Source organism: Vitis riparia, chromosome 19 (genome assembly GCF_004353265.1).
Source record: "Vitis riparia cultivar Riparia Gloire de Montpellier isolate 1030 chromosome 19, EGFV_Vit.rip_1.0, whole genome shotgun sequence".
Taxonomy (NCBI): Eukaryota; Viridiplantae; Streptophyta; class Magnoliopsida; order Vitales; family Vitaceae; genus Vitis; species Vitis riparia.
The window spans coordinates 18,620,478-18,640,103 of NC_048449.1; the positions used below are offsets into that span (position 1 = coordinate 18,620,478).

Below are 19,626 nucleotides of genomic sequence, written 5' to 3' on the forward strand. Positions count from 1 at the left end.
GGGTCTGGGCTCCAAATTCAAACCCAAGCCCAAAGCCATCATGGGCAAAACCAAACAGCCCTTCTCAACATAGGCTTGGGCCTGGGCTCCAAGTTCAAACCCAAGCCTAAAGCCATCATGGGCAAAACCAAACAGCCCTTCTCTTCACCGCTTGCCTTTCCACCCACGCATCAACATCAAAGGGAGTCTTCCACCACCAGCGGCACGATGAAGAGGGGAGCCGTGGCGGCGCAAAGAAGAGGGGAGCCGCGACGGCGCGACGAAGAGGGGAGCCGCGGTGGCGCGGTGAAGAGAGGAATTGTAGCGGTCTGGCGATGTCCAGAAGGTGCTGCTGCCATTGGTTGCTGGTGCAGACGCGCGCATAACCGGAGCGGGTGATGGCGGCTAATGGCGTGATGAGTGGATGGCTGCAGGTTCGGGGAGCGTGGAGAGTGACGACGCCATGCATGTATGGAAAGTCGTGAAGCTCTCCAGGCCTCTGACTAACGAGCCTCTGATGAAGACGGCAGGAGTGATGGCGGGTATGAGGAGGAAGATGGTGAAGGCAACTTGCATGTTTGGACCCCATGCGTGCGGAGGGGCGGCTTGGGGAGTCCTTGTGGAGATGGGTATGGAAAACGTAGTCATATTTGCATGGCTCCCATGCACAAGGGTGGATGAACTCGAGGTGCTAGTAGAAAGGAGCTCATACAACTAATGGGATCCAAGAGCAAAGATGGCCATGACAAACGAGAAACTCATGCAAACCAAACAACATGCATACATTGGCAAGGTATATGAAGGAATAATAAGCAGCCAAAATCAATCAACAAGCCTATAATATTCATACCTGTGGAAGTATCTCTCCAGCAAAAGCCCGCAAGACTCTAAGTTTGCTCCATAAAAATCCCTTTGCCCTCCTTTCTTCTCACTCCCTTTGTAACCTCCTTCTTCCCTCTTCTGTTTTTCTTTTCCTTTTCTTTTCTTGTGGCAGTCGGTGTTATCTTCTTGGGCAAGCCATCACCTCCCTTTTTCTGTTCATCCCCTCAGTAGCATGGCTTCCTAACCACCTTCATGGCTGCCCGTCCCATCTAGCTGGTCTCATGCGTAGGGAAAAGGGGCCCCCACTTATCTCAAGTGCTGCCCAGCTCCTCCAAAAAAATGCAATGAAAAAAATGAAGAGAAAACCCCCCTCAATTCTCCCCCCGGGCCCTCATCTTAACAGGGGTCTACAATAATTTTTTTTTTTTTTCAAATTAAACTCAAATATAAAAATTTATATATATATATATATATATATATATATATATATATATAAACAAAGGAATTATTTTCTCAGACTCGACCAGGGTATTTTTTAAAAAGAAAAAAAAAAGAATTATTTTGGTCCACAACTCCAGTTGCAAGATTCAAACAATGTTAGAAGTAAATTCGTCGGACCGCATTATCATCAGGACGTCAAATTTGGAATCTGTAATTCTCTTCTTTATTCCATTTGATTTACTAGGGATATGAGGTCTATGACCGGTCCAGGAAATTGTGATGGGTACTTTTCTGGCACTACAAGCACCATCATCATCAAATACTATTTAATCTTACACTCATCATGTATTTAAAAACTCAAATCTATCTTTAGTTACCCAAAAATGTAAAAAAATAAAATAAAAATAAATTTAAAATTAATAAATTATTTTTTTTCACATATTATTTTAAATTAATATAATTTATTTTAATTTTTTATATAAAAATTAAATAATTTAAAAATATATAAATTTATAATTAAACTTTTTTATAATTCATGTCACATCATTGATCGATTGATGGATTGAACAAGAAAAAAAAAATGAATATTTGTATGTGCCCATAAATTTTTAAGACCATTCAACTAACAACTGTTTGCCTGGCTGAGTGGGGTGTGCACACCATAAATGAGTGATGCCCCACACTCATGCATCTTTTTCAAACATTCGAGCTCTAGTTTTTTCTTTAAATTTCAGCCCTAAACACCTCCACTAATGTTATCTTCTAGTGACACCAACAATCCACCATGCAAAATTCAACTCACCAATAATTTTATTTTAATACCATTTAATTTTTATTTTACATAATTAATATTTTATTTATTTATTTATTTTAAATAAATATAAAATTTTATCTGAAATTGGTTTAACAAACACTCTACATACAAAATTTGTTATCCCATTGCATTATTTTCATTTTTTTTTTATTTACAATAATAAGGAAAAAAAACCTAAAAAATGACCCACTACTTCAACAAAATTGCTAATATATCCCACTATTCCTTTCTCCTTTACATTTAAAAAAAAAAATACAAAAGAAAAACAAGAGCCCAACAAAAAGAGTAATATCCGACTAAGCACATTTCTTAACCTTTTTATAATTAATATAAGAGTAATAGTTGTTATTATTAAAAGCGAAATTGTACTTTGACCCCTTATTTTTCTTAGAATTCCACCACCAATGCCCTCTTTCACGGGGAACCCCAGTCACGTGACTCACGTGTGCCTTGGTCTTCCTCGCAACTCCTCGTACCTCCGGTGGGGTGTACGTCCGAATCAGAGGCCATTTTATCCCGTTAAAGAAAGGGTGCCGTTTAATATCCGTCGCACCCCTGGAGAACCCTAGCCGCTTCCTTGGGTCCTTCACTAATAGTCTTTCAATCAAGTCTCTTGCTTCTGTAATTCCGACCCCCTTTTCTTCTTCATCTCTGGCTTGGAACTTAACTTGCCGGGTCGATGCTATATTGCGCAAGGTGGCTTCTTTGCTCCCTCCTTTAAAAGGAGTCGTTCCATGCAACATCTCAAATATAAACACCCCAAACGCCCACCAGTCAACGCCGTTGCCATGGCCGGTGCCAGCAACCAACTCCGGCGCCAGGTACTCGTGGGTTCCGACGCAGGACCTGGAAAACGCGTCCGTCGGCTCGGCCACGAACTCCGCCACCACCTCTTCTGCCGCCTCCCGCGATCCGAAACATCCATGAACCGGTCTCGTCCGAGCTCGGCTCTCCAGTATAGGCACCACATCGGCCTTGAAGCACAAGTCGAAGTCTGACAACATGATGTGGCCATCCTCACGGAGCAAAACATTTTCCGGCTTCAGATCCCGGTAAACGACGCCAGTGGCGTGAAGGTACTCAAGGGCTACCAGCACCTCGGCCGCGTAGAACCTGACCGCGTCGACCGGTAGCCGGTTTCCGGGCTGCTTGCGAAGGAGGGAGTGGAGGTCGCCACCGGGGCAGTAATCGATGAGGAGGCAAGTGTAGTGGGAGACTTCGAGGTGGGCATAGAGCGTAGGCAGAAAAGGGTGGTCGAGCGCTGAGAGGATGTCCGCCTCCATTTGCACGTGAGAGAGCTTCTTGTTCGTTAGAGCATCTCTATCCACTACCTTGAGGGCGAAGTTGGCAGCGTCGCAGTCGCGGAGGCGACAAAGGAAGACACGGCCGAGGTTGCCGGTGCCTAGGTGGCGGAGGAGCTTGAGGTGGCGAAGGTGAAGTGCTCCATCTGACGACAACGTAGTGGCGGCGTTGATTGCCGACCAATGCGGGTCAGATTTGCGGTGAGGACGATGGTGGAGGTTGGCCGCAGCGGTGGGTCCGGCAGTTGAGGTGGAGAGGCGTGACTCGTTGAAGCTGAGAGTGAGGCTGGAGCGGGCGAGGCTGGTGCGAGCGCTGGAGGATGCAAAGGTGCGGTCGGTGGCTGTGGTGACGGAGGAGGTGGTGGAGGTGAAGCTGAAATCAATATCAGTATCAGATGGAAAAAAGGTTTCTTCATCCATAGCTACGAAAATTGGTGTGATCGGTGGAAACACAGATGACTTGTTATAAAGGAAAGATGATGGAAAGTGGGCTCAAAACAAATGTTTTTTTAATAAAGATGTGTCTGAGTTGACTCAAATGTAAGACTCCAGCACATAATGTTCGCAGAGGGCGTAATGAGAGCGTTAGGTTGACCTAAATTACTTTTTATTTTTAATTATAAAATAACTTAGATATTTACTAGGAACCGCGTTTGTCTTGGGAGTCTAAACCATCTACTTCCACTACTATCAATTTAATTCTATCACAAATAATTCAAATATTTTATTATCTTCTTACCTACCCAAATTTAATTTTGAAGTGAAATAAATTATTTAAAATATAATTAATGCTATATCAAAAAAAATATAATAATCAGTAATTATTTTTTTTTAATGAAAATATACGAGAAATAAAGTGAATGTAGAGAAAAATAAAATTTAATATTATCATATAAAGTAATTTAAACCAATGTTTTTATAATTGGATCAAATATTAAATAAAAAAAAGTTATTTTTGTTTATGATTCATTAATCGGATGGATAATTGAATCACTTTGATGACATCATAAATATATTATTATATATTTTAAATTAAAAATAATTATTTATCATATGAAGCAACAAGTTGGATGTATTGAGTTTTAATGAGTTTGAGGTCTAGAATTTAATTATTTAATTAGAGTTTTGCCCTTTTAATGATAAAAAATGGAAAGGGGAGGAGAACCGGGTTTGTTTGAATGAAAAAAAAAAGGTGAAAGGGAGGTGGTATCGAACCCGAATTTGTTGATTCGATCTGATTTTCAAAACATTGATATAAACAAAAAGAATAAGAATAAAAAGAAATTTTATAAGCCTAATTTTAGATTTGGATCCATGAACAGAAGCAAGAAAAACAATTATTTGTTAGTTATGAAATTAAGAGAACATAGCAGAAGAAAAAAAAATCTTGGACCGAAAGTCAGCGGAGCCGCCGGACACGCCAAATTGTAGCCGACTTCTGCCTTGCTTCATTGGAAATATAAAGAAATATTGATTAAAAAACATAAATGAAGAAGTGAAAATTCCACATCGGGTAAGAAAGAGGATGGAGGGGAAGGCATGTGATGGGGCCCACGTTGAACTGAAGAGAGTTTGTGTCTGCCACGTGGTAAACATTTGGCCTACATTGTCGCTTCTCCACTGCGTTTCATTTATGATTTCTGAATTTAATGATTTTAATAATAAATAAAAAAATGTTAGATTATGTAGAATTATTCATCAATAATGCCTTTCACCTATCTATTTAATGTTCATAATGTAGCTCAATTTAAAAAAAATATTAAATTAAATTATGGACCGGGCTACGGGGCTAGAGAGATTAGGCACCAAGTCACATTTAATAAGGGGTGGAATTTCATTAGTGGCAACTGCCGACTATGCTACAGTTCTATTTAGATGATTTGTTTAGCCCAAATAGACCGTAGTCCGGATTTTTTGACATGTAGCGAGTCTTTCTTTGGCAGAGTTGAGCTACAGCAAGAACAATGGTAATGGTGACCAAAACCAACAACTAGGTTGTACTCGAAATGTGGCGGGGTTGTTAATTTTGGAGAAAGTGGGAGAAAAGAGAGATGTGGTTTTATGGAGTGTGATGTCTTATTATGAGTTACCTTTTTAGGTGTCTTTTTACTAATATTTTTAGAGTAAGAATGGTCATTAAATTAAAAAAATTGTTAATTTTTATATATTATCAAAATTAAAAATAATTATTAAAATAAAAATGATAATTTATATATTATTTAAAAATTATAAAATTATTTAAAAATCAGAAAATTAGTTTCAAATTAGAACTTTAAATTAAAATCATAATTTTAATTTAATTAGAAATTTTAAATCAAAAACTTATTTTGAAATCATAAATTTATTTAAAATTATAATGTTTTTCATAATTTAAATTAAAATCACAAGTTTTAAAAATCATAAAGTTAAACAAATAATAAATATAAAATAAAACAAATAATAATGGGTATGAACTAATAAATAATAACGTAAATTTTTTTAAAAAGAAATTGGAAATGAAATGGGAAAATGGGACGCGTTGCGTTGGGGGAAGAGGGGCAGTGCCGTAGTAGTAGAGTGGGGCGGGGAGCGATCGGGGGCTGGAGGTTCACGTAGTTGGAAAGGGAAGGAGAAGAGGGGTAGTGCTGCAGTAAGAAGGTGGGGTCGGAGCGCAATTGAGGCGTGTTGGTGGCGGCAAGGTGGGCGAACAGTGCTGGAGCATGGGCGAGCACAAGGGGTTGAAAAGAAACATTTTATACTCAACAAAACAATGTCGTTTTGATGGGGTGAAAAAAAAAAAAAAAAAAAAAGTTCAAAATGGTTGAAACGTCCGATTCTGGTTCAACCATCCGCCGGCTTAATTCACCGGATCGGATTGGAACCATGATCAATTGATTAAGTTTGATTTTTAAAACCATGGTTTTTAGTCGATGGGGGAAGTCGTTTTTATTGTAAAATAATTTATTTTTAAGAATTAGAGGCATCTCTAATTTTATTTATTTTAAAAAAATAAAAAATAAAAAATAAAACTTTAATATGACTTTTTGAAAGAAAAAACAAGTGAAGACTAAGTCCAAATTCAAGTTAGGTTATTTATTGAAGAGATATTGATAACACCCCTATAAGCCTAAAAGGTCTTTATTAAAAGAGTTGAAAGAATCATAGCAATTAATTAATAAATCATATATACCAAGAAAAGAATAAGTACAAATAAATGTACAATAAAATATGATGGTACCCAAATTATAAGAATATACAACATTGGTATACGAGAAATACATAAATTGATTTATTAGATTAATTAGAAAAATTATTTTTATTATTCAAATATTACGACACAATTTTAAGAAATTTTGAAAGAACATATTTGTATTATTAAAAACGAGTTCGAATCAATTTCAATTTATTTATTTATAAAAAAAATCAGCTTATTAACAAATGACCTAATGCAATTTTATTTTCAAGAAAATTTGATTTTATTTATGAGAAAATAATTTTTATTTTTTTTATTAGAAAAAATTATTATTTTTTCAATTTTATTTACACAACGTGTTTCACTATGGTTTTTATTTAGGAAAAGTGATTTTTGCAATTTTGTTTAGAAAAAGGGTCTTTACAAAATTATTTATAAAAGATATTTTAGTCCTTTTTTTACAAGAGAAATGATTTTTGTTATTTTTACGAAAAAACAAAAAAAAATATAATAAGTCATGAAAAAATAGAAAAACAAACAACTTAGAGTTTGAAAGCAAATTGCTTTCAACAATTAGCTGAAAAAATAAACGCTTTTTAAATTTTGTAACCTTCCAATTTTGCCATATTTCATCTTTAATTATATATCACATGTCAAATGTGTGTGATCTATAATTTATCGAACCCAAACTTTGTTAAATTGAGAAGCCACAATTTTGAAGATTAATTTAGTGATAATTTAATTCACTAAAAAAATTGATATCTATAAATGCCCTCGCTTCAAGACGAATCATGTACATACCTTGTCATGTGTGAGGGATGTGCCTTGAAGTTAGTCTTCTTTTTCTTAGAAATTTTCTTTTTTCCAAAGAAATATTTTAATAGGAAGTTTCCTATTTCAGAAATATCTCTTTCTCATTTTCCCTAAATACTATTTTGTTTTCTTCCTTCCCTTCCATTTGATGTTGAAGATTTTATGTTAATAGGAAAGTTTCTAATTTGAACATTCAATTTCCCCTTTTGCATAGGCATCATTGTTTTTGTTGGCAGATCGGAGGGTTGGCCGCGTCCATCAACTCCCCTTGTGTTCACCGTGGGCGCTTGGATAGATGCACTATAAGGTTAGGGTATGTGTCTTTCCTACAAGTAATTGCTTTTAGGAGAGTTGATAGCGCCTGAGGTCCTACAAGTGGTATCAGAGCCGAGGTCACGGGTTCGACCCCCAGGGGTGTCGCTGGGGGGAGATTGTTGGCAGATCGGAGGGTTGGTCGCGTCCATCAACTCCCCTTGTGTTCGTCGTGGGCGCTTGGGTGAATGCACTATAAGGCGTGTATGCGTCTTTCTTACAAACAATTGCTTTTAGGAGAGTTGGTAACGCCTAAGGTCATACAGTTTTCAATTTATCTTCCCTAATTTTTTTTTATACAAAGAGGACAATGATTTGAGAAAGCTCATCTCAAACTCACAATGAAAATTCTTTCGCCTTTGGTGGATCTCTAAACTTGTACGTTTTGTTTCATTTTTTTTAAAAGTTTCATTTTTTTTCCTTTCAATTTTCTTTTTTTTAATAATTTTTTTAACTTTTTTTTCTTTTTTTTTTTCAAGGAAGAAAAAGACTCATCATTCCCAAACCCATGTCATTTAAAAAAGACTCATCATTCCTAAACCCATGTCATTTAAGAAAAAGACTTATCAACTGTTAATTTTTTTTTCTTTTTCCACTACTATCTACCATAGGACTTTGCATTTCTTGAACCTCTTTTTCACCTTCTACCATATGCCCTTCAAATTGTGACACATTAGGACCATAAAGATTTCTATATTCATATGTTTATTTGGTTGCTTTTTTGGAATTCACAAACTCCTACAAGGAATGTTCCATTCGAAATCTAACATTAAGAGGAACTGATTTACATGGACTAGTATCTCCTTTCACTTCAGCAAGATGTTGCTTCATTCTATGAATACACACATCTTTTGCAACCTTTTTACAACACAAATAAATAAGAACTTTCCTTCCATTTGTATATCTTTCTTCAAAAACATGCTCTCATGTAGGGTCGGTCTTACTTCTAGTTGTTTGTGAATTGGTAGTTGAATCTTAACTAGATGATGGGGTCAAGTTTGATTCCATTTTTTATTTCTCTATCAAATTAGAAACAAAAATCCCACATTAATCTAGTGAATCAAAGTCATCAACAATTTATAAAAATTCCACATTAATCTAAAGAATCAAAGTCATCAAATTTATAATCAAGTCATCAATAATTTAATTTTTTAAAAATCAAGTCATCAACAATTTAATGATTTATAATCAACTCATCAACAATTTATAAAAATCACATATTAATATAGAAGAATCAAAGTTATCAACAATTTAAAAAAAATCAAAGAATTAAAAATTTTGAACTTTATTAAAGAAAATTTTTTCAAAATGAGACATTTACTTTCAAACTAAATATTTATCTAAAATTTTAAAAATAAAATTTTATTTGAAAGTGAACAAATTATTTTACCTCCTAATGTTTTAAGTTTTAATTTTTCAATAATATGAATAAATTAAAATGTGTAATAAATAAATAAAAAACAAAAAAATTATAAAAAAACGAATATTAAACATAATATCATAATAAAAAAAAACACATTAAAATTATTAAATATAAAAATATAAAACATAAAAAATAAATTTGAAAATATCAACCTTGCAGTAACTGGGCGGAGTCAAAAAGGGTTTGTGGCGAGTTTTGCGCCATGGTGAGCAGGCGATGTAATGGTCGAGGAGACCATCGGTGGGACTTGGCATGGATGTCACGACGTGTTGGGGGCAATAGCTTCTTCACCTTCGGTTCGAAAGCAGAATGAGGGTTAAGGTGTTTTTATATCCTCCAAAACGACGTCGTTTTGATACTGTAAATATATATATATATATATATATATATATATATATATATCAAATCGTCCAGTTCGTCTATTGGACTGTCGATTCAACCTATTTCCGAGCCAATTGATTAGATCGCGCCAGAACCATGACCGACCGGTCAGGTCAGATTTTTAAAACCATGGTTAAAAGTTATTGTTGGGCTTCAAGCAACTTTTTGTCTAGTATTTCTAACTCTTGAAGACATAACTTGACTTTATCTTCATCAGTTAGTCCTTCATGTATAATGATCCTTAATAAAGGGATTTGATGCTCAAGGGGTAGTACAACTTCTACGCCATAAATGAGTGACCAAGGGGTTGCTTGCATGGGCATTCAATATGTTGTTCGACATGGCCAAAGTGTTTCTCATACTCATTCATGCTAATCATTTTTTTTAATCAACAATTTTCTTTAATAAGTTGCTAAGGGTCTTACTAAATGCTTCTACAAGACCGTTGGTTGGTGCATTATACATCAATGAATTGTGTTGTTTGAAACTAAACCTCTCATAGAGACTATTCATCAATTTGTTGTAAAAGGGTTTCCCATTGTTAGTGATTATGTACCGTGGTACCCCATATTGATATATGATGTTGCTAAAAATGAAGTTCACCATAGTTTCCTTCTTCACTGCCTTAAGTGGCATAGCTTTTGCTCACTTAGAAAAAATAATTTGTCGTTGCCAATATGTAAGCATGTCCAACAAGGATTGAGGAGTCATAAGTCCAACTATATGAAGACCCTATGATCAAATGACCATGATGCAACTAGAGGATGGAGTGGCTCAAGGGGTTGGTGTATAAAGTTTGCATAGAGTTGGCATACTTGTCACTTCTTAGCATATTCCATGCAATCATTAACCATAATCAACCAATAGTAACTCATCATTTTGATATGAAAATGAAACTTTAGCTCTAATTGATGGCCCTCATGAATCTCAAAATGAGTTTCTTCAATTGCTTGATTGGCCTATTTTTCTCATAACATCATATAAGTACTACTCCATTAAATGAGTGACAATAAAGTGTTTCCTTATTGTAAATGAAACATGGAACTTGATGTCATATTTCTATTCGATGCCTTAGTTTATCATGTAGTTTTCCATACTTTAAGTATTCAATCAATGGTTGTCGTCAATCTTCAATGTTGATAGTGAGTACTGACATAACATTTACATCTTCTTTTTGCGATATTTATTGGTAATGATGATAATACCCATCTATGGTAAAACTAGTACGTGTATAGTCTCATCCTTGAGTGTTAAACTTGTACCTAAACTAATTAGAGCATTTGCCATTTGATTTTTTTTTTTTTTTTTTTGGTGGAATATGATCTAAGAAGATTTGCTTGAACTTTTCCATCAATTGGGTAGCATATTGGAAGTAAGACACCAAATCATCACTTTTAACCTCATATAAGATCATAGATTAAAATGTTGAGATATATCTACAATTTCGCCAATATATAGTGTATCGACAACCTCCAACATGATACATGTGGGGGAAATATTGAAGCCACGATATTTCTATAAAATGGACAATTTTCACCCATATATTGGCTGGCACACCGATATATCGGTGCCACGTCATCCCCATTTCTTTTCTTTTTTTCCCTAAAATTCTTTTAATTGGGCCTAGCCACTAGCCCAACTCATATTCTCACACCAACACACCAGTCCAACATGCTTTGCATGCTTGGGAACTTCCAACACTCTAGTGATTAAATACACCTTTTTGGTGTCATCAATTGTTGATATGGGATTGCAGGAATTGGATTTTTTAAGAAGCAAGGGAAAATCGAAGAGTAATGGAGGGGGTAAGGGGATTTGAACCCATAACGTCAAGCTCACAACAACACCCCCCCCCCCCCCCCCCCCAACCACACTTCACACAACAAAATGTATATAGTTTATATATATAGATAAACAAATATTATAAATTAATTAGTATAAAATTATTATAAATAAATTAATTTTGGTTATTGTGACTTTTATATAATAATTAAATACAAAATAAATATAATTTTTTTAATAAAATTATCAAAACTTTAAAATAAAAAAATACTCATAATTATCCTTATTTCTTTTATGTCATTAAATACATCCAAATTAAATGAATATTCATAAAGTATATTTTCAAGTTATAAACATGATTGTTAAATATCACAACTTATGTTATACACACACACACACATAGAGTATCTATCTATATATATATATATATATATATATATCATTTTTTTTTTAACAAAACAACCTCAATATTTCTATTTTGGAACTTTTCACAACATTTCCATGATTTTTGATCAATTTTTAATCCATCGATATATTTATGATATATCCAATATATCTGTAAAATCAAAGTATCAATATATTCGTGATTACTGATATTTCCATCCTTATATTAAAAGTTGATTAATTATCAACTTAGAGTCCCCATATATTTCAAAGCTTGTGATTTTCATTTCAATCACCATTTGTAGCCAATAATCAACGCTTGACATTTAGTGATGTTATTAGAGCATTGCTCACTAAGAACAAATGAATATGGTACTATTTGCCTTTTTGGTGATACAAACACAACACTTGCACCTGTTCCACCATAGCATGCTGGCCCATAAAAGAGTATCATCTAGGAAGGAAAAATGTCAATGTAAAAGATCTCTTCATTAGGAAAGTCGTTTGAGATTTTCTAAACTACAATGACAGAATGATCTACCAAGAAGCTTGCAAGTGCTTGTCATTTGATTGCCTTTAGCGTGATATAGATTATTTCATCCATAGTGAGTAACAACCCTTATCTCGATCGCCAATTGTCCTGAAAGAACTGACTTTGACAATACATACTTAATTGGATCAACATGTGCTATTAAATGTACCATGTATGTCTATATGTAATGTCTTAGCCTTTTCATTGAGAAGATTAGTGCAAGACAATTCTTCTCTATTGGGGATTAACTTATTCTAGTCAAATTAGAGTTTGAATTAAGTCATATAATGTCCTTTCTTTGTTCTCTTCATTTTCTTGTGCAAGTAATGCTCCAACAGAACATTCTTATGCAATGATGCAGAGTATAAATTACTTCCTTGCCATAGGAGCACCTAAAATTGGTAGATTAGCTAAGTTCATCTTACTGTTTTTAAAGGCATTATGAGAAGCTTGGTCCCAAAAAAATGAGACATCTTTCTTTATAAGTGGGTTTAAGGGTTGACATCATCTTGCAAGGTTTAAAATAAATCATCGAGAATGTAGTGCATTAAGAGTTAAATAGAAGATACAAGTTATGAGCTTCTTGTAAGTAGATAAGTTGTTCACTATCAATTCATGGATTTGGGCAATCCAATAGAGAATGTAGTGCACCACCTCCTAATTGGAAGGATGACTTATCTTGACCACTGAGATAGGTACAATATAAGAGATATGAGTTGAATACTCAAATAAATGTCAATGCATAAAAGGGATAGCAAGGGGATAGTCAAGTTTGATTTTTTTACATCATGTCTTGATTTTAAGGGTTCAATTCCAACAAAGTCCAACTAGCCCCAAAAGCAAGTTAGGCTTTGCAGAAAAAATCTGTTCCACAATCATATTACCTATTTATAATATTTCACTAAGTTTAGTAGTACTTCTTCTCTATGCGTTTCTCTTCTAATGGTAATTTAGTTATTTAGACCGTGCCACCATCCCACTATTCTAAAAAATTGGAACTTAAATGATACAACTAAAGGAACTACCCTTAGTTCCTATAATGAACATCTTAATCCAAACAAATTTCTTTGTTGTTTTAGAAACAACAAAAACCATTTAGAGTGAACACATACCTAGAGGTGGACCTGCAAGAGTCCTCATAAGACTGAAAGTTTAATTCTTGATACCCAAGGAGTACCAACTCATCATAAAGACTCACAAGCATATATCCCCCTGTTCTCTTAAGATACTTGAGTATTGACTTGACATCCACCCAATACTCTAATCATAGATTGGACTGATATCTACTCACCATTCCTATAGCAAAACAAATATATGGTTTAATGCATAGGATGACACACTTAAGGCTACTCATTACAGAGGCATAAGATATTAATGAGACTTTTTTCCTCAAATGTCTAAGGACATTGATCCTAAGAAAGACAACTTTAAACCCAAAGGGTATCAAACCCTTCTTAGAGTTTTGCATCTTGCACTTGACCAAATACTCATCAATGTTGATGCTATAGCACAATTTTCTTATTTTTGTAGTCCTAAAGAAACTTAAACCCAAGAATATAATGCACATTTTTCTAGATTTTCACATAGAATTGAGTAGACAAATAGATCTTGATCAATGACAATATTCCTACATCATTTGAAATGAGTAGATTGTCAACTACTTATAAGATATAAGAACACTACTATGCTTCCCTATACATTCTTATACTCACTAGGCTCTTTACTATGAAAATGTCTAGTTGTTGTATCTTATAAATGAGATGGACTGCAATGGATAAGAGTATTCTAATGGATTTGAGTATGACTATAGTTGAAAAAGTTTTCAATGGTTGAAACAAAGTTTCAAACCTTTAGTTACAAACTATCTACATAAAACTCAAGCTTTCCATTTTTACTTATTTGTTCCTCTTGTAAACCAAATTGCACCTATGGGTTTTATCCCTTTAGATGCTTTTACAAGAACTTAACCTTTGTTAAAATACAAAGATTCTAACTATTCCTGCGTGGTCACTAGCCTAAAATGAGCACAAACATTGCTCACTGCTTCATCATAATTTGTGGGATATAAACCTCCCACTATGATGAGGTACTAGTATACTAAAAATCATAGGAATAACATGTCTCTAACCTTTAGATCCATAGGACCAAAAGAAGTCTCCACATACTAGAGTTAGTGGTTATAAGGGACAAAAGAAGTAATCATGGTCATGAATCTAATAGACAAAAAAAAAAAAAAAATAGCTTTTTGACATGAGAATAAACCCATATAAATCATTTGATTGCAAAGACCAAAAGAAGCAATTATATCAAGTTTAAATTTTGTTGAGATAGTTAATTATTTTATCAATTGCAAGGACCAAAAAAAGCAAGCACTAGGTCAAGGTCAGATGAGTGAGTTAAACTTAAAAGAGGGAATTTCAATGGCTTTCCTTTGCAAAATCTTGTGTTATTTTTCTTTTCAATTTCCAAGTTTCCCACCTTTTCAAAAAAAATTACTAAAAATATGTATCTCCCCTTACACTAACATCCCAAACTTCTAACTATAGTACCATTAATCCCAAGTTCCCTTTAGAGATGAACTAACCTCTAGACAATGGTTTGTTCTTTTTTATTTCTTTGGTTCAAGAACTGAAAGTTTCAATGACTAAGTTGGTTTAAATTTTGTTGTTGTTGTTGTTGTTTTTTTTTAATCAATTAAAACTCTGATCGAACCACTATCATTTTAGGATTTTAGTTATTTCCCACAAACAAAGCCAATCTATTATGCCCTTTTCAAATAGTCATGGGTTAATCTCTATTTGCAACCTTCCTCTACAATATAAAAGAAAATAGTTAGAGTAGAGAGGTTGGTTTAGCCTACTCTTCTCCAATAATCAAGTCAATCATGGGATATTGATTAGAGAGCTAACTTATAGTCATATCATTCGAAGGAATCAAAGGCTAAGGGATTTTTAATTTATGTACTTTGGCTCGCTCTAGGTTGAGGGTTTTATGGTATCTTTGTTCAATTGGTTGACTAAGTTTGACATTCTAGTTGTTGAATGACCTATGTTATCACATACCTCATTAATGCATTATCAAACAATGTTAAGAGGATCCTTAATTTTGGGGTAAGGATTCATGTATATTGTAATTGTGAGGATGGATTCAATCATATTTAAAATCTATCTTGTTGTATTAAATGCTAAAAATATTAGCTTGAACATTGCCTTAGGAGGGAATGATCATCACACAAACACTAGTTTCGAACCACACAATCTCTCTTCAACTCATGCCTATCAAAATGATATGTCACTTAGTTTAGGAATATCTATAATAATCACTCTTAACCATACCCAAAGTCTGATGTAGGTGGAGCAATAATATCAAAAAGGGTAGAAGTTAAAAAAAAATAAAAAAATCTATAACATTGGTAAAGGAATGTCAATAAGGTGGATTTAGGATTATCCTTGATTCCAACCTTGTCTCAATTATTTATTCATTCTCCTTGTGTCCTAAGCCCACATGGGTGTGATGCAAACTAGGTAGGAATTTTATATGCTACTTTGTTTTAAAACTTTTTTATATTAAAATATAAATATAATTTATAATTAAATAAATTTGTATATTTATTTTAATGAGAAGTAAAATTTATTTTTATTTTAAATGTTTTCAAAAGGGAAAAGACGTATATACATGGGATGTGATGGATATGATGTGACAAATCCAAATATATTGAACCTGACCAAATCTCAAGTATGTCTCTAACCAGCTAGATCCCTTCTAAACTTGTCCTCCTTGAACGAGGCATGCATAGGGTAGGGGCCAAAAATAACCATCCCATGAATTGCACCATTGCAAATGTAAAAAAAATTAATAATTAATCCTTCAAGTATTCAATGAGAGATCCAAAAATACAACACATGAAAAAAAATATAATTTTATAAAGAGTGTCACCTCAATTAGTACAAGTAAATAGTATAAAATTAGATAATCTAAACGAAGTATCTTAAAAATCTTTGACATGTATATAATAATCCTCTAAGTAGGCAGTCTACAATAGGTAATCATGTGCAGGTGGTACCATCCACTAAGTATTCATGAATATTGGTGTCTCCCATTCTCAAATATCACAACTTGGATTTGTACCATCGTATGCACTCATTGCATGCCCACCACTGTTCAAGCCTGTTTCTTACATCATACCACAAGCAGATATTTTGCAACAAAAAACTATATAGCCTAACACCATATTTTAATTGTGTATAAAGTAAAACAAAATCTAATTTCTTTTTCATTTTATTTTCTATTTAAACACATAAAATAAAAATGCTAGATTAATTTAATATAATTAAAATTTTAATATAATATTTTTTTTTAAATTAAATAAGGCAATGCATGTATGTATGAGAATTAACTTTTACTTGCCCATGTTATCCCTTCCTAGCTATGAGCAAGAGTATGATTGAAAATGCACTTATATAATTAAGAGACAAAGTTCAAAAGAGGTTGGCCCACCCTTAACATCCCTATTCATATTTTATTATACCATAGAACCATAGAACCATCTCACATATCAATGTCATTCAACATATATAATTTAGTTGAACATTTTTGTGGAATGGACAAATGTTTAAAGGTATTGAAAATTACACTAATACTAATTAAATGCATACCACTTTAAGATGAGAAAGATATTTTTAATTTTAGATATATTGGAGTTGGATTTGGGTCTCTCAGTAAGCTAATCCAACCTGATCCAATAATTGAAAATTTGGGGAATGATTTTTTGAAGTTTTATAACTTATTTTTTTTGTTTTCTCCATGAAAATAATGGTCAAAACTTTTGTACTATGAAAAAAAGTAGTTGTCATATTTGTAATTTTATTCACAATTTGAAGTGAAAAAATTGATCTGTAAAACAATTAATCGAAATTTTAAATATCTCAAAAAGTAGCCTAAATGAAACCCCTTTTTTCATCGATAAAAGATTTACATCATTAATTTTATGTAGAATTACATCTTATATTGCAAAATAATCGATATAACTAACAAAAATAGCATTTTATACTAAAAAAATTCCATTTACCATTATATAAATAGACAAAATCCCTTTAAAAGTTAGGGGTTTTGACAAAAATCTAATAATTTTGGTAATTTTAAAACTATTTTCAAATTTATGACGTTGAAGAAATAGAATCATTTATTATTATTTTTTAAAAAAGACAATTTCAATTAAATTTTGAAGTTATTTTTTACAAGTCATCTTCAATATTTAAATTGGAATTGTCGTATAACTTATGCTTCAAAAATACTATAAATTTATAAATAATTTTACAATGGTCATATGACAATCCTGGTCTTAAGTTATACAAACTTACTTTTCATACCACAAAGCATATCATCAAAGGCACTATTAGTTCGATAAAAACAGCATGTTTCTTATTGCAGAAAATGGATTAAGCTTCACATAATAGGGGTAGAAGGCAAATACACGTGGCCCCAGCCTGTATGCATCATTCATAGTAAGCTGAACATAGCTCAATGTTGGGCAGAAGTTTGAGGCCTGAGACAATGGTTTGTTCATGAAGAGGTCCACCAAATTGAGAAGAACATGGATTAAGCTGCTGGACCCCATTATAAAGTTTAATAGTGAGACAAGCTAGACAAAGAACATATCCTTCTCCTTTTTGAGGTTCAATGTATCCATCCATGCATATTCTTATTATAATCATACTTTTATAATATGGAATGACTTCTATTGCCACATGCATCAACTTACTCCAAATCATTAACTTAGATCCCATCAACAAAGCCAAATGCAATTATTACAGAACCTCCTAGAAAGATAAAATATATATATGTAACTTAATGCAACAGTTCTCGTCTAATACAGTTGGCTTTGGCTTGAGTTTGTCTGGTGACCCACAAAAATTGGTAGATCAAATGTCAAAAGACAAGAGGCATTATTAGTAGGAGAAGATGCTCAAATGTTGAGTGTTTCCTGTTGTTAAGAGGTTGGAATAAGTCCAAAGTGTTTCAGAGAATCTGATACTCCCAACTTGGTTATAGACTTATATTTACAGTACTTTATAATTTCCCTTTTTGTTTTATATATATGATAGCCACATAAAAACAGGAAGAAATTTCAATACTAAACCTATAGTAGGACAAACCAATTACTCTAACCAGCAGAATGCTAAAAGGTTATCCGTATCATTTTGTATGATTTCTATATTACTTCTATATTTGAAGAGATAATTAATAGGTAGTAGTAAATAGTAAATACTACAAGTCATTGTGGGGGAATTTTTTTTCTCCTGCCTTCAGCGGCACAAGAACTAAAAGTACAAACTGGTAAGATTATGGTGGGTACTAGTTGGTTTAGGTTTGGAAATAGCATGCCTTGTTGTAAAAAAAAAAAAAATTAAAGGATAAATTTAGAAAATGTATTTTTAAAAGTTTTTATTGAAAATAATTTTTTTATATATATTTTTAAAAGTTTAGTTAAAATCTGTTTTTTGATTTGCTTTTTGAAAGTATTAGGGTATGTTTGCTAATTATTTTCGAAAACAAGTTTTCTGTTAAAAAAAAAAATGTTTGACAACCAAAAACTGTTTTATATTTTTTTGTTCTTAAAAATAGAAAATAATGTATTTTCAAATAACAACTTTTTATTATTTTTTATTGTTTTCATTTATTTTCTAATAGTAGTTTTAAAACATAATTATACAAATATGTAAAATGATTAAAAATAAAATATTAAATATAAAAATTATTTTTTAAAATATCAAAAATAAGTTAAAAATATTTTAAAATTTCAAATAGACTTTTGTTTTATAAAACATAATGGAACAATTTTAAAAAATTATTTTTAAAAATTGTTTTTCAAAACTGTTTTCGAAAATAGTTAACAAACAGACCCTTAATTTTTATTTTATTTTTCTAAAATATGGATAAATCACTTAGAATATGTGAATTTATGCAAATAATTCTTAAAAGGCATTTAAAGTAGTATATGAGTAATAAAAATCACAATAAGAGGTGAGGTTGTATATGGAAAATACTAAGGTACAAAATCGGTAATTGCTAAACCCTTCATCTTGGCCGTTGAATACATGTTTAGAGATCTATGATGTTGAATAAAAGTATACAAGTAAGATCAATATATAAGACTACAAAGAAGTCAAACTTGACTACAAAATAATTTGAATTAGAAATCTACATGTGATATCAGGTTATTAGTAGTTTCTTTTTGGTGCTCAATTCATATTTAACATTTTTCTTCATAGAAAACTGTGGGAAAGACTTAAAAGTCATGAATATGGGATAATAATTAATTTCAAATATTTCATTTATTATATATGAAGTTGAAATGCAATCAATATGATGCAAAGTTAGTTTTTATTATTAATATTGCTTTTTATTTTTTCTCTATAGAAAAAATATGATTTAAGATAAACACTTGTTATAAAAATAAAAAATAAAAAT

The 19,626-nt window shown here is 32.6% G+C and overlaps 1 protein-coding gene across 1 annotated transcript; it reads right to left on the reverse strand.

The window, feature by feature from the left end:
• Positions 1-2,249: 2,249 nt before the first annotated feature.
• Positions 2,250-3,836, reverse strand: LOC117908486 (serine/threonine-protein kinase WAG1-like). Its single transcript, XM_034822092.1, has one exon. It carries the CDS (start codon positions 3,775-3,777, stop codon positions 2,353-2,355), a length of 1,425 nt encoding a protein of 474 aa, XP_034677983.1. The 5' UTR covers positions 3,778-3,836; the 3' UTR covers positions 2,250-2,352.
• Positions 3,837-19,626: the final 15,790 nt, after the last annotated feature.

Coding starts and splice junctions, on each gene's coding strand:
- LOC117908486 (XM_034822092.1), bottom strand. CDS start 3,777: ATGGATGAAGAAACCTTTTTTCCATCTGATACTGATATTGATTTCAGC.